Source organism: Balearica regulorum, chromosome 6 (assembly GCF_011004875.1).
Source record: "Balearica regulorum gibbericeps isolate bBalReg1 chromosome 6, bBalReg1.pri, whole genome shotgun sequence".
Taxonomy (NCBI): Eukaryota; Metazoa; Chordata; class Aves; order Gruiformes; family Gruidae; genus Balearica; species Balearica regulorum.
Window position 1 is genome coordinate 37463861 of NC_046189.1, and position 14955 is coordinate 37478815.

A 14955-nucleotide genomic window follows, 5' to 3' on the forward strand; every position below is an offset into this window, starting at 1 on the left:
TTTAAATATAGATGGCAGATCACAGAATCATTTTGGTTGGATCTTTAGATCATCCCAGATCCTCCACTGTGGCACAACAAAGGAGAAAAAGCATAACTAAAAAAAAAGATATGTGAACCATTGCTCTACTCAGGAGCTAGAACACATCCCACAAAGGGACTGAACAACACTAAAATATTCAGATGATCCATCACATCTTTCAAGTTATTTTTGCCCAATATATACAATAAAAATTATTTCTCCAACAAAAAAATTAAAAAGTAGACAGTACTATTGTTTCTAAGTTTGTTGTTGGGTGTTTTGGTTTTTTTTAACAGTTTTTCAGTCAAAACTACTGAAGGGTTTCAAATACTTGATAAAAACGCACATTGATAAAATGGATGTTCAGTTGTTTTGGTAAGATTATGATGGAATTCTATTTCAAGTATATTCCACATACATACTAAAAGACTCCTTCCATCAAACTTAGGTTACTTAAAATCCTAAAATAAATTTTATTACAAGTAATCCTGTACTTGTATATAATGATAAATCACATCCCCAAAGTTTTCAAACTCTTACGCCTAATAATCTTATTCTATAGCTCATGTATGTTCTTCCACCACACTGGAAGAGGTTTCGGAAAAATACTGTGTCCATCAAAAATATTGAACAAACTTCTGTCTGATGATTTAGATCCGGCTTACTTGTTTCAGTTTCTTGTGTTTCCTTTTCTAGTGATACCTGCCATTTCGCACTTGCCCTAGATTTCTGAGAAAAATATTCTTCCAATTAAAAGTATTCTTTCTGAAGACCATATACAGACACCGTGTATGATGAATTTGGACATCTGCTCCAGAGAATTTTAAATATCGGTCTCAGATAATTCTACTGTGTTTTTTTTAAAAAATATTACTATGACTTAGGCCATCACTGTTTTCATATGCATTTTCCAATTTCCTTACTCAAATTTCCAGAAATATGCTAATATTTAAAAAGTATATCACGAAAATTATTCCAGCAATTCATACCATATACGTAATGAAATCTTAGCTTCCACTACCAGAAAATCAAGTTTGGTATTTTAATTTGGTGCATCACTGAAGTTCAAGGAAATTACTCTTGATAGCATTTTTCATATACTTATTGTATGTTCCTCTAACTTTATTTTTACCTGTGGAAGTGTTCTCTAAAAAAAAGTAGAAGCTTAAGGAAATGGTGTGTTCCAAGAATATTAAAGATGGGATTAATTCATACTACCTAAATCAATTAAATGTTGGACACAGCTAGTACAGTTTAGATGAATTATACGAACAGTAGCTGGAATTTCTGTTCACATTTCCCACCTTAATGGCTTAAGAAAGGTTTTTTAACTGTTTATGGCTGATTAAATTTCAGGCGAAAAAGCAGTGCTTAAAATTAGGAAATTCTGAGGTTTGTTTTTCTGCTAAACACACATACATACTTAAGAAACAACTTTTTAAATAAAAAAAAAATGAAATAAAAATTTCAAGAGCCATTCTTAAAAAGATTTTTGGTTCATATCTGCAACAATTTTGTTTGTAGGCTATGCTATATATTCAAAAGAAAGAACAAATTAGCAAGAGAGAATCAAGTAGACAGTCAGCCAAGAAAATGAAACAAGAAAGCTAAAACAGCAATAGGGTTGTCCTATAACCACAAGCAAAACAGAAACACTAAGTTTGTTTAGAAGAAAGGATTGAACTCTATTAAAAAAAAAACAAACAAAACAACCACAAAATACACCACCACCACCCCCCCCCCAAACCAAACCAAACCCAAACAACGCCTCCCACCCACCAACCTATAATTATGGAGTCCTTTGACTATAACTGAGAGAATGATCCAGTATGTTTTTAAAGGTTTTTTTATCCAAGCTATTTCAAAACTTACTAAGAATACAATACTCTACAATTTAATAATAGCCATTTCCTTAAAAACAATCCAATGGATGCATGGTTTGTATTTTTACAGTTTTACAACAAACAACTGCTTAAATGAAAAGAAGTTCAAGACATCAGTGATCAAATGATCTGCCTCACAAAGTATAAAAGTCAAATTAAACAGTAATTCTGAATCTCTGAAAATGCAGTTTAATGGAACTCAAGTCACTAGTTCCTTTTTCAACTGATCTATATCTGTCAGCATTTGAGTATTTTAGAACAGCAGAATGGACTAGCAAGTCATAAAATGAGACATAATCTGTTGTCCTAAGATTATCAGTTTCCAAAATCTCGAAACTAACTACTATTGGTGTTAACAGAAAATATTTTAATTGAAATTTTCTCCTTCTTTGATAGATCTCAAACTGAGAAAAAAGATAAATCCATCAGCATACTTCAGGTCACAGATTGGAAAACTTTCCCTCATTCTTCAAATTCTAAAATTATGTATCAAGAAAACTAAAACCCCCATCAGTTATCAGGACATCCAACTCTAATAAGTCATATATTTTTCTTTTCAGTAATCCACCTGTGAACTCACATTCACTGATGTGAGTTCACATAGATTCACTCATAGATCATTTGCCTCGCTCCTCAAATACTCAAAATTAGCCCTGCATGAACTAGAGCTTCACTTATGGAGACAGTTTCTCAGTTAGAAATAAAATATTAAATCAAGGATTTAAGACTGCTACACTCTGGCTCTTCACAGTGTTTTCTTGTTCTTAGCATGCAAATGCTTATGCTAATGGTAAGAATAATTCAAACCATTAAAACAGGCATTTTGCATATATTTGAATTTAGAGTTCAATATGGGAAATTTGATACTGCTTTTATCTATAGTGATTATTTTTCCTCAGACATGCAACAGAATCTGTTTTGATGTCCACCCTAACTGACAATAAAATTGAGCCAAGAGGTCTACCAACCAAACAGTTTTTCAGCAATCGACAGGTGCAAGCTTTATGTCCCTTTACATACATACGTATCTCTTTACATACTACATATTCTACACTTTACATACTTTACGATTTAGCATGCTTTCAGGCTGCTAAGAAGAAGGGAAAAACAATTAAATCTCTGTGGCTTTCTTATTATACAATAGGGCTCATTATCATGCAATAAGAACCTTCAATCTGGAATATAACCTATTTCAAGTAATTCTTATGAGGTCTCAAAGGTGTTAAAAATTAATCCAGTACTACAGAAAGAAAACAAATTGTCTCACTTCCAGTTCTGTGGTGAAGTAAAAAACTTAGGTCAGAATTCCTCACTCCTACAAGGCTTACAGGAATGTTTTACTGCATGAATAGTCCATCTGATACTAGTGAAAATGTACATGTCTATGAAGAAAAATGTCACAAAACCCACATGGATTTGCACATGTGGCATTTGACAGTACTGGTATACTTGCAGGGGTGAGGGGAAAAAAAAAGAAAAAGAAAAAAAAGGAAAAAGAAAAAAAGAAAAAAGAAAAAGAGAAAAAAAGAAAAAGAAAAAAGAGAAAAAAAGAGAAAAAAAGAAAAAGAAAAAATATAAAAAAAGAGGAAAAAAGAGGAAAAAAGAGAAAAAAAGAGAAAAAAAGAGGAAAAAAGAGGAAAAAAGAGGAAAAAAGAGGAAAAAAGAGGAAAAAAGAGGAAAAAAGAGGAAAAAAGAGGAAAAAAGAGGAAAAAAGAGGAAAAAAGAGGAAAAAAGAGGAAAAAAGAGGAAAAAAGAGGAAAAAAGAGGAAAAAAGAGGAAAAAAGAGGAAAAAAGAGGAAAAAAGAGGAAAAAAGAGGAAAAAAGAGGAAAAAAGAGGAAAAAAGAGGAAAAAAGAGGAAAAAAGAGGAAAAAAGAGGAAAAAAGAGGAAAAAAGAGGAAAAAAGAGGAAAAAAGAGGAAAAAAGAGGAAAAAAGAGGAAAAAAGAGGAAAAAAGAGGAAGAAAGAGGAAAAAAGAGGAAAAAAGAGGAAAAAAGAGGAAAAAAGAGGAAAAAAGAGGAAAAAAGAGGAAAAAAGAGGAAAAAAGAGGAAAAAAGAGGAAAAAGAGGAAAAAAGAGGAAAAAAGAGGAAAAAATAGGAAAAAAGAGGAAAAAAGAGGAAAAAAGAGGAAAAAAAGAGGAAAAAAGAGGAAAAAAGAGGAAAAAGAGGAAAAAAAGAGGAAAAAAAAAGAGGAAAAAAGAGGAAAAAATAGGAAAAAAAAAAGAGGAAAAAAGAGGAAAAAAAAAAGAGGAAAAAAGAGGAAAAAAGAGGAAAAAAGAGGAAAGAAAAAAGAGTAAAAAAAAAAGAGGAAAAAAGAGGAAAAAAGAGGAAAAAAAAAAGAGGAAAAAATAGGAAAAAAGAGGAAAAAAGAGGAAAAAAGAGGAAAAAGAGGAAAAAAGAGGAAAAAAGAGGAAAAAAGAGGAAAAAAGAGGAAAAAAGAGGAAAAAAGAGGAAAAAAGAGGAAAAAAGAGGAAAAAAGAGGAAAAAAGAGGAAAAAAGAGGAAAAAGAGGAAAAAAGAGGAAAAAAGAGGAAAAAAGAGGAAAAAAGAGGAAAAAAGAGGAAAAAAGAGGAAAAAAGAGGAAAAAAAGAGGAAAAAAGAGGAAAAAAGAGGAAAAAAGAGGAAAAAAGAGGAAAAAAGAGGAAAAAAGAAAAAAGAAAAAAGAAAAAAGAAAAAAGAAAAAAAGAGAGTACTTACCATTCTACCATCAATTTCAGTGGCTTTAATGCTACTCAAACTCAATGACAGAAACCATGAGGACTGCAAGTTAGAACCTTGTGACCTATGATCACAGGATATTCAGTGCAAAACGTTGCACGCACCCTTACTTCTTAATATTGTCCTAATATTATTAAATGTGTTCATGCTTCACCTTAAAATTAGATGGTTTACCACCTGTTTTTCTCCAGAAAACTGTCTCTTCAAATGGATAGATAGAAAATCAAATCAACAACAAAAAAATGCATGCTGTGTTGCTCTACTGTCAAATTTATTGAAATATTTAACTATTTAAGAAATTTTTGCTTCTGCTTGCTTAATATATTCAGTTATGAAAACCCATAAATGCTTTAAAATGTAATCATGTTATTGATGGGCCATTAATAAGGCAACAACAATTGACGTAACCACTTTAACTCTCTAAAAAATAAAATTATAAAAAGAAATAGACCTGAACCAAAAAAATAATATAGAGAGGTTTTGGGTTTTTTCCCCCAGAAAAGTGACGTTAATTAATAATCAATTATATTAAATCTGAAATACTAAAACTGAGGTTAAATCATTATATGAAATATATGCTTCAACTGTTTCCATTTTCTTTACCTGAAAAGAATGGTTAAGAGGCAAATCTTTTGATCATGCAGCTGAGATTCTGGTGGGGAAGGTTCTACATTTCCAGTCAAAGTAGCCTCTCACATAGATCCATACCTTATTAAAACCCTGCTTGATACATTTTTTCAACCATGATCTAAAGTTTGAGAGATATAGATAGGTTCTCTTTCACCTTCAGTCTCCACAACTACTGTAATTTTAGAAGTTAGCAATACTATACTTAACCCACTACAGTGGATTTCAATTACAATGGGCCAAAAACATCATAAATTGTGAAACACAGTGTTTTTCATGTATTTATGCCTGTTCTTATTGCTGCTATATAGAATATGAAAAACATTACGGTATACTTAAATAGCATCTCAACATAAGCACCATCAAATAAAAAAGAAACAGGAAAAAAGGTATTTACCAACAGGATCTTTTTGATTCTGAAAGAGTATTTTGCTGTTGCTGCCATCCATGTTTGCCATGTTAATTGTGTTACCATCCGTCCAGTAGAGCTTACTGAAGAAGAAAATGAAAATATATATAATGTTGCTTTGTGGACAGGGTATTTTTAATGCATCTGTAGTGAAAACATTCGTAAATTTAGAAGGAGGTAAAATATACAACTACTGATTTTACATGATTTAATCAAGAGTAAGCTTTTGTAGGGAAGCAGTACTCAGTCAAGAAATTCTCAGCAAAATCTTTCAAACACATGCATTTACTTTAAGTTTAAAAGAAAACAGAATGAGCAAACTCAAAATCTGAACAAAGAAGAAATCTGATGTGCTTTACCATAGTTTATTTATTAAAACTACAGATACCTTACCCTTTTACTGGGTGAACTGCAAGACACTGGGGTTTATCAATTCCATGGATGACTGAAGTTTTCAAGGAACCGTCTAAATGTGCCACATTAATTTGTGTTTCATCAAATTCTGAGCTAATCCAATATAAATTACGTGATATCCAATCCACTGCAAGACCTCTGATACTCTGAATATCTGCAAAAAAGTGAAAGCAGTTGTTCTTTTGATTTTCTTTCTGGATTATTCTCAGTCTTGGAGAAAAAGAAAAAAAACCACCCAGCTTCTACAGTTTGTTAACAATATTGTGCAAGATTCTATTCAGATGTATTTATAAACTAGTTGCCAAGAATTAATAATAATAATTTTTCTTGTTGGGCCTGATACACTTGCAATAAGAACATGGAAATTGCACTGAAGATTTGAGAAATCCTCCATAAATATTTCTTTAAAATTTAGCATAAAACCTACTATCCAAAAATAATAATCAGACAGATGCTGAAGTTTTGCAGCAGAAGAAGCATTTATGACTCAGTGCACTATTAAAAAGTGTGGTTTGTTGTGGTTTTCTTAAGAGATGATGATGCAGAATGAGTTAGCCTCCACTAGGAAGTTCAACGATCATATTTAATAAACATAAACTTTACTCATGATGTAAAAGGAAGGTTCCTATTTCTTTAGTTGCCAGTTATACTTTACATATAGAACATTAAGTGGCTTTCTATAATGAAACTATGCTGAAGTTTAAAAACCTGCTTCCTTTTTTAGCACCAGGAAGGCTCAGTGCAGAATATCTGAATTAAAACCACTGGTCTATAGCATAGTTCTATAGCACGTAAGTAGGTAAGTAGCTACAAGTTTTTCGGTTTTATTTTGGAAGACTTTGAAGACCCTAACTTACTCCCCTGCTTTCCTGGGAATGGCTAAATAGCTGTCAGCTGATGGGAAGTACAGAATGAATTCTTTATTTTGCTTTGCATCTGCATGCAGCTTTTGCTTTTCCTATTAAACTATCTTTATTTCAACACATACATTTTCTCACTTGTACCCTTCTGATTCTCTTCCTCATCCCACTGTGGGGAGCGAGTGAGCAGCTCTGTTGGGCTTAGCTGCCTTCTGTGTTTAACCCACACCACCAGTATTACCCTGAGGTAGCAACACTTGAGTAAGAGTTGATTAATTTGGTAGCTCCACAAATGTCTTTGTATGTGATAGTCTTCCTTAGCAAGGTATTGTTTTAAAAAAATGTTAATATCTGCCTTAAATGCTGCTCAAGATCTAGATACCAACATGCTGCTCTGCCTCGGCACAGCAATGGTTCGTATTGGCCAGCATCTTTGTAGACAAGTAAACAGGCCAAGGGTGATTTAATGATTTCATTATAAGTGCATAGTTTGTACACTATCTCTTTGTCAACTTAACATGGTTACTTCCACAGACAGAATTATTGTCATTGACAAACTAACATGGATATGGCTGTGGACTGGCTTGCATATACATAAGGTCAAACGGTGATTGAGCATTAGGAAGTTTGCCAACTTTAGAGAATGCAACAAAGGACACCAAATACATAGCCTTGACCCATTTTAAAACCGTCCCTTGCCTTTTTAGTTTTTTTTGGTTGAAGGAAATAGAAAACAAGTATTTCATACTCTTAACAAGATTAAAGTATGACTTTGGCATCTTTATGACATTGACATAAGACTTCATCCTATGAGAATCCCATTAGTATGTGCTTACAAAGCTTCTTATGTTCTTATATATATAAAAATATAACTGTAAGCAAACAAGATCATTTACACATAATAAGTAGTCCTTATAATGTTTTGATGTGCTAGAACATGGCAAATTTTGCAAATTTTATATATAATAAGTTACATCTGGCACAAAAACTCCCCCCAAAAAACTCTACCACAAAAGCTATTACAACAAAAAAGAATATGAAAGAATGCACGATTAACAGAAACACTCACATATACTATGTTTCTTTAAGTTTCATTAAGTTTCCTTTCAAGTTTTGTTATTTTTCATTATGTATTTTATACAGTAAAACAATGTTTTTATTCTACTACCATTAAAAAACAAACAACAACTCTTTCTCTTTTGGGCACCTCAATTCATGATGCAAATCGGAGCTTTAAGATGAACTCTAAATCTTGTTCTCATTACTGGTTCTGAAAAATGTCTCCAATAAAATTGTCTCTGAGATAGTAGGGGAAATATAAAGATACCCACACAAAATAAATTACTTTATCAATCTACCTAGTCAAGTGGGGTATTGCCATATTTGTCCAATGATTTCCCAAAATATGCTAATACAGAACAAAATACTTCTAAAGCAACACCTGGGACAAAGCTTTAATTCATTTTCTGGAATCCCAAAATAATCAACTAAAGGCTTTCAGGTTTTTTTATTTGTTCTCAAAAATCAGAAAAGGTCTGATCTTACAGAAGTGAGTTATTTCTTTTCTCCTCTTCCCCTTCAAACATATATATAACAGCTGACGAACCAGAGTTTGCAGAATTTGCCTCCAGATAGTCCCTGTCAGACAGTTTTCCTATTTTCAAGCAGGTAGCTACATTACAAAACAGAAGAACATCATGTGCTGGCAGGAGAGGAACTGAAAGTAGTTCGAAAAAAAACCCCAACCAACCAAACCCCCACCACTAGCAAGGACAACAAATGGAATCACTTTAATACCGCAGCTACTGACATAAGGTTAAAGCAATCAGGTCTAAACTTTACAATCCATTAAGTTTCTGTATTCAAAGTATAGAGCAAAAGTATCAGAACAATGAAGATGTTAACTGCAGAAAAACCTGCTAGTCATGATTTTCCATTTGCAATATTTTAAGTTTCCTTTTATTGCTGTAAGTAACCTACCTATAATGAAAAAGCTCAGCAAAAAGGAAAACCTAAATTGTAATACTCCCTCACAGCATTCAAGTACTGAAACAGCGTGAGGGCAATCAGTTTGAGCACGACACATGTTGCAAGATGACAACAGGCAAATGCATAACATCAGTATTACCAAAATTACAAAGCTGCCACAACATTGCCGTATTGTGTGTTTCACCAATGGTGCCAAAGCCAAAACATCTACATGGACTGGAAAGAAAAAATAACTCTGATTGAGCTAATTTCTTCACTAGGTCAGCACACATAGCCAAAAGACATAGGAAATCCATGTGAAATTCTTCAATGCAAAGCTACATCAGGATGCTGTTATTTTTCTGCTTTTCATCTTAATTCTTTCTACATTCCCCAGAAGACATTATTTCCATTGTTTATGACACATTTCAATCTTGTAGAAAAGCAATGTTACTACTACATCTCAATTTATTTAAATAAAAATGAATTATGAATGAAGTAACACATGCTTATAACACACATTTACCTACAATTCATTATTTTTACTTCAATGTTATGCTATTTACCTCTTGAAATAATGGTTTCTAAGCCAGTCCCATTAATGAAGGCACGCTTGATGGTCTGTGTTTTCACATCAGTCCAGTACAAGCGTTCCTCAATGGAATCAAAATCTATGACCGTCACATCATCAATCTCAGGAACAGTGAAGGCTGTAATGAAGTTGAAGTATGGGTTTTCTATGTCCACCCCTCTTATCTCTGAACGTCTTGCATAAAGAAGAAATTTCTTCCTTTCTGTTAGAAAAAAATGAAAACATCGCATCCTCGTCACAACATCGCTAACAGAACTCCAAGTCATTCATTCGAGATCACTTTACAAATGTGTAAATGATGTTTATGTGAGTTATTTAACATCTCCAGAAAATCTGCAGCCTAGTGACAACGGAGAAATAAAGTATGTTACAAAGCATAAAAATCACAGGAAAAACATATTAATTCTGGATACTGGACATGATGTTACTACACTATTAAATCAATATGGTCTTGTGAATGTCTAAGGAAAAATGTAAAAAATGATATTTTAAAAATTTTACCCCACTTATCCCAATCAAAAAAATACTGTGTCTTTTGCACATAACAGATATTAACATTTGGTATCTCAGGGGAAAAGTGTATCAGTGTAACAGGGAAGTTTTGCAAACACCAAAACTCAGGAGCAATTCTACAATGTGTATAAGCAGTGAAAGGCAAACAGGCAGAAGAAAAATAACAAGCCACAGAACACATTGATTGTTATAATTTAGACATCCACTAATGAAAAAGGGTGATTTTTTACTTCAGAAGTCTAAATTATTGGAGCAAATGTCCATGTATGAACTGTAAAGGTAACTTCCACCCCCACCATTATCCGTGATATAACAAAATACTTTTTTGTATTTCTTTAACATTACTAATCAATACTGAAAAGAGTAATGTAGTACAAAGTTTTACAGATAGACACAACTAGTTGACATTTTAAGCTACAAAAGTCCTCAAAGTGTTTATTGTATTTTTTTATAAAGTTACCCTGAAAGGTTGCATGTCTAATATTTGCTCTTAATTTCATTTTCTTAATCACTGAGAGTGAAACTTAATTTCACTTTCTTTAGAAGAAAGAAACATCTAAAGAAACATCTTTAGAAGAAAAGGTAGAGAATTAAGCTATTAAGTACCTTTTTGTTATTCAGCTTACCTGACTCATCATTTTCTGATGGTGTACTTTACAGTATAAATCTGTTTTGCAGAGATAAGTTTTACTAACATATCATACACATAAGCAACAGAAAAAATGGCTGTGGTAATAAATATCAAAGATCCACACACCTTGTATATTGAAATAAGTTATCAATTCTCAAAAAGTAGATAAGCTTTTAAAATATATCATTAAGATGCACTGTAAATATTGTTTTAAGTTTATGTATTATATTTGTCCAGTTCAAAATTCTAAAATCAATATAATTGTCAGGCTTTGGGAGGAAAACTTACCATAACATGTTTTCTTATCTAAAGACAGTTTCATCAGATGTGGACAGGCACATGCAGCACTTCTGTTGTGATTGATCAGACACATGTGAGAACATGGACCTCTGCCTTCATTAGCAGCACACGGATTGGAAGCTAAAATTGAATCATGAAATACACAAAATATAAAAACACCTTTTGGAACTAAGGTTTGTCAAACTAGCATAAGCTACACTGGTGAGAAAGTGGTGGATATTCTGTTTGAAGAAAAACCCAGCCTCACTGATTCACTGAGCTTGTACTTTAGTCACTTTTTCTAGGTTAACAGTCAACTCTTGTCCAAGTATGTATTTTTTATATTGTTTTCATTAGTATAGGCACAAAATTTATCATTGTAACTTCATGAAGCCACTGGAAAAAAATTTCCCAGTGACATATTAATTTTGCAGCCTATAACACTTAAATGTAAAGAATTGTACACTGCTAACCAGGACAAATGGCATTAAAAAAATTGTTAATACGATGAAGACCAGAACAACAAATTTTATTTTGTGAAGACTCAAAGCTTAGAGTATGTGATGAATTTTGGCAAATTCAATGTTCCCTCTCAACTTGATCTACCTACTAGAATATTAGTTGTAAATCTCACATGCAAAACTAATTTGAAAAAACATGTCTGATTATTTCTACTTTTCTCAAAGAAAAACCTCTCCTAAATGTAGCTTTTTTCATGTAGCTTCCTGTAGTTCACTGATCGAACTTGATGTGCTAAAATGGCTTTAAAGAGCAGAAAGCTGACCAGAGAAGACTTCTTAGTCTTACAAAACCTTGAAACTATTCTTATAATCTTCATTCATTATTATACACATACAGTTCCAGAGTGCTCCTGAAGAGACATTCCAAGCATAAACAGAAAGTAATGTTGATTTATCCATTTACTAAAAAAAACCTTGGAAAATCAATAGTGATGAAAAGAGAAGTGAGAATGACTCATAAAGACAAACTTATAATTAATAAAATCAATTAGTTTAGAATATATTCCTCCAACAGTATGTTAGCCTGCAATATAATTAGATAAGTAGAGAAATCTGATGTTTGAATTTCTTTGTGAAATAAATTTAGTTCAAACTCAAGCGCTAAAATTTGAAGACAAACTCAAGGTTTGCTTCATTGAACCACTTGTCTTTTTCATCAATGCATGCTTCCTTAAATCTATTCATCGACTCCTGAATCCTTTACTTACTTGTCTGAGCAGTTCTACACAAAGAATGCAACTTCCAAAACGTTGGATAAACAGGTTAATGAAATTCTATCCAGCATTTTCCATCATTCTATCAAAAACTCACACACTTTCAGAGTGTTCTGTAGAGTCATCCCATTTGCCCCTTTCAAACAGTGGCAGCACTGGAGGCCACTCAGCACTCTCCCAGCCTTTGCACATTCTCCCACTACTCTAAAGTTTATTTAAAAGATGCATCCCATATCCTCTCTGTCAGCTCTTCTAAACATCTGACAAAAAGTCAGCTGGGCCAATAAGCTTAAAAATATTTATTCTTAGTTAAGGACTTAATATCTTTGACAGCTAATGGACTGTAAATATCTTACTATCCTTACATGATGAATCTATTTGATTTTGTCTTTCCCAAAAATTACAATAGAGAAATGTTTATTTAACGTCATCACTCTTCTTGTATCTGTAGTAACAATGTGAAAAAATCTGGGGTGGTATATTTTAATAAGTTCACAACTTTGTGTGGAAGATAAGAAATGTGAAGCTGAGGAAAAGAGTCTGAAGTTAAGAAGGTTCCAGAGGTCCTTCAGGATAAGAATCCATTATTAATGGACTATTAATATTAGTAAATACAAGTCAGCTGTCTCTATGAACTACACATCAAAAATGAAACATAATCTAGGATTTTGACAGTATTGTGAAGGATATCACGGAGTCATTGAGGTTGTAAGGGATCTCAGGAGATCATCTAGTGATTCAACCTCCTGCATTTTTCTGCATTCTTAACACTGCTGCTGCGAGACTTAAAATTTAGTCATACATTTCGTAAAACAGTATTTCCTTTAATTTATTTGCCAAAACAAAGCAGTAATTTCCATGGAACCTCAACCTCTTTACATGCATATCACCGTCTGTGGCAAGGATCTACTTAGGGCTCAAGAACAATAATCCCCATTTTGTCTTTCTGTGCAAGTAGTGCATTATGTTCTTCTCTACAAAAGTTGCTATTTGAGTATGAAATTCAAATAGAAGAACGTACAGAAGAAAAAATAAAAGGCATGCATGTTAATGATCATGCTAAAGAAAGTGTAGTGGTTAAAGTGTGCTACGAGCATCAACAAAGAGGAGACAGCTTGTGTACTATCGGTTCACATCACAATTCCCTTCATATATCACGGAATACAAAATTGGTAGAAAAAGAAGTGTTATAAAGCTATATTTCCACATGCAAACAGAATTTGAAGAGTAAACTACTATAATCTAAAATTGACTTATACCAGCACACATGTATATATTCCTTTCATATTCATACTGCTTTCACTGAAGAACAGCTAAGCCCATTCTTTATTTTCAAATAAAAACTAATTCTCTTGAAGGCAAATAGCTATGCTATTGCTTTGACTCTCAAAAATTTGGCTCTTTTCTTTCCTTGTGCTAGTTCTAACACTTCCTTCTATTTCTATCGTGAATAACCACATAACCATTCCTTATTCACCTTCTCCACGCCATTTATGATTTCACAGACTGCCATCATACAGAAGCCTGTCTGTAAGCTGCATTTCAAGAAGCATCAACTTACCTGTCGTCATACAAAAATCTTTTCCCATCCTCTTGATCAACCTGTCAAGTTTTCTCGGTATCTTTTATATGATCTGTATACAGTATTCAAGATATGGGAGTGCTATGGATTTATACAGCATCACAGTTCACTATCTGTGGTTCTTTATTCCTTTCCTAATCATTTCCACCAATCTATTTTTCTTTTGATCACAGCAACCCACAGAACTGGCATTTTCACCAACCGGCTAGCCTTTTGCATTATTTAATTGATTTCCACTGCTGATAGCTTGTCAATCTGTTTTTCTTACAGTACTGCGCACAGATATACATATGTCACTCTGTCATCTATTTCTTCTCGAGTGCTCTCTAAAACATTATTTAAACAAAATATTTATTTGTCTTGACCAGTAACCCTTTAAAAACCCTGTAGATACTCTACTAGCCATTGACAAATGAACAGTTACTCTGCCAACCTCTGGAATATGCATTCATTGTGGACCAACTTACCCTCCATATTAACTTCATATTGAACCTGTCCCTTCTTGGCATCAGATTTTAGCTAGGCAAAATTTTAATCTTATACTTTAATGGTAGACAACATGGTGAAGTTCTGCCTACACCTTCAAATATATGCAGTTACATCAAAAGGATACCTTTAAATTGCTGACAATCTATTCCCGCTCATATTTAAAACCAGTTACAGATCAAATCCTCTGCTCACTGTCAATATTTTCTGTAGTATTGCATTTCATAAGGCCAAAGACCTTTCTGCTGTACTCGGTCAAGCTAAAATCTTTATACTACATGATTAATGCTACAATAATCAGATATAATCTTTTTTTTTGCAAATTAGGACTGATCAGAGAATGCATTAGTTCTAAAATACATATTTATTGCCTATATTCGGTATTTCTACTTCAGTTTTTAATTATTCACTTGAAGAATGTCAGTATACTATCTTAAAAAAATTAAATATTCACCATGAAACAAAATAAACAAAAATATTATTATTGCAAAATTAGCACAATTCTTCATGATACTCTATTGTATACAGTATAATAGCTTTATGTTAATTCTGAAGCTCTTGTTAATGAATCTCTGTTTTCCACCCCTCCCAGTGTACAGTTTGAGATGAAGAGGTAAAATTGTAATTAATGATATAATTCCAAAACCTTAAAAAAGCATCTGCCTAGTATGTCAGTATAAGAAGCACAGCTATAAAAGAATAAGAAATATTGTAATGCTAGGGTATTACCATGTGGTAAGGC

General features: G+C 32.8%; 1 protein-coding gene across 1 annotated transcript in view; it reads right to left on the minus strand.

Annotated features, from left to right (window-relative positions):
• LRP1B (LDL receptor related protein 1B) overlaps positions 1-14955 on the minus strand; it is a 742991-nt gene that overhangs the window by 214515 nt on the left and 513521 nt on the right. The window contains exons 28-31 of the mRNA XM_075757248.1: positions 10921-11052; positions 9463-9690; positions 6048-6222; positions 5643-5737 (exon numbers count right to left, since the gene is read on the minus strand). Coding sequence (XP_075613363.1) covers positions 5643-5737; positions 6048-6222; positions 9463-9690; positions 10921-11052 — 630 coding nt within the window. The remainder of the gene's footprint in view (positions 1-5642; positions 5738-6047; positions 6223-9462; positions 9691-10920; positions 11053-14955) is intronic.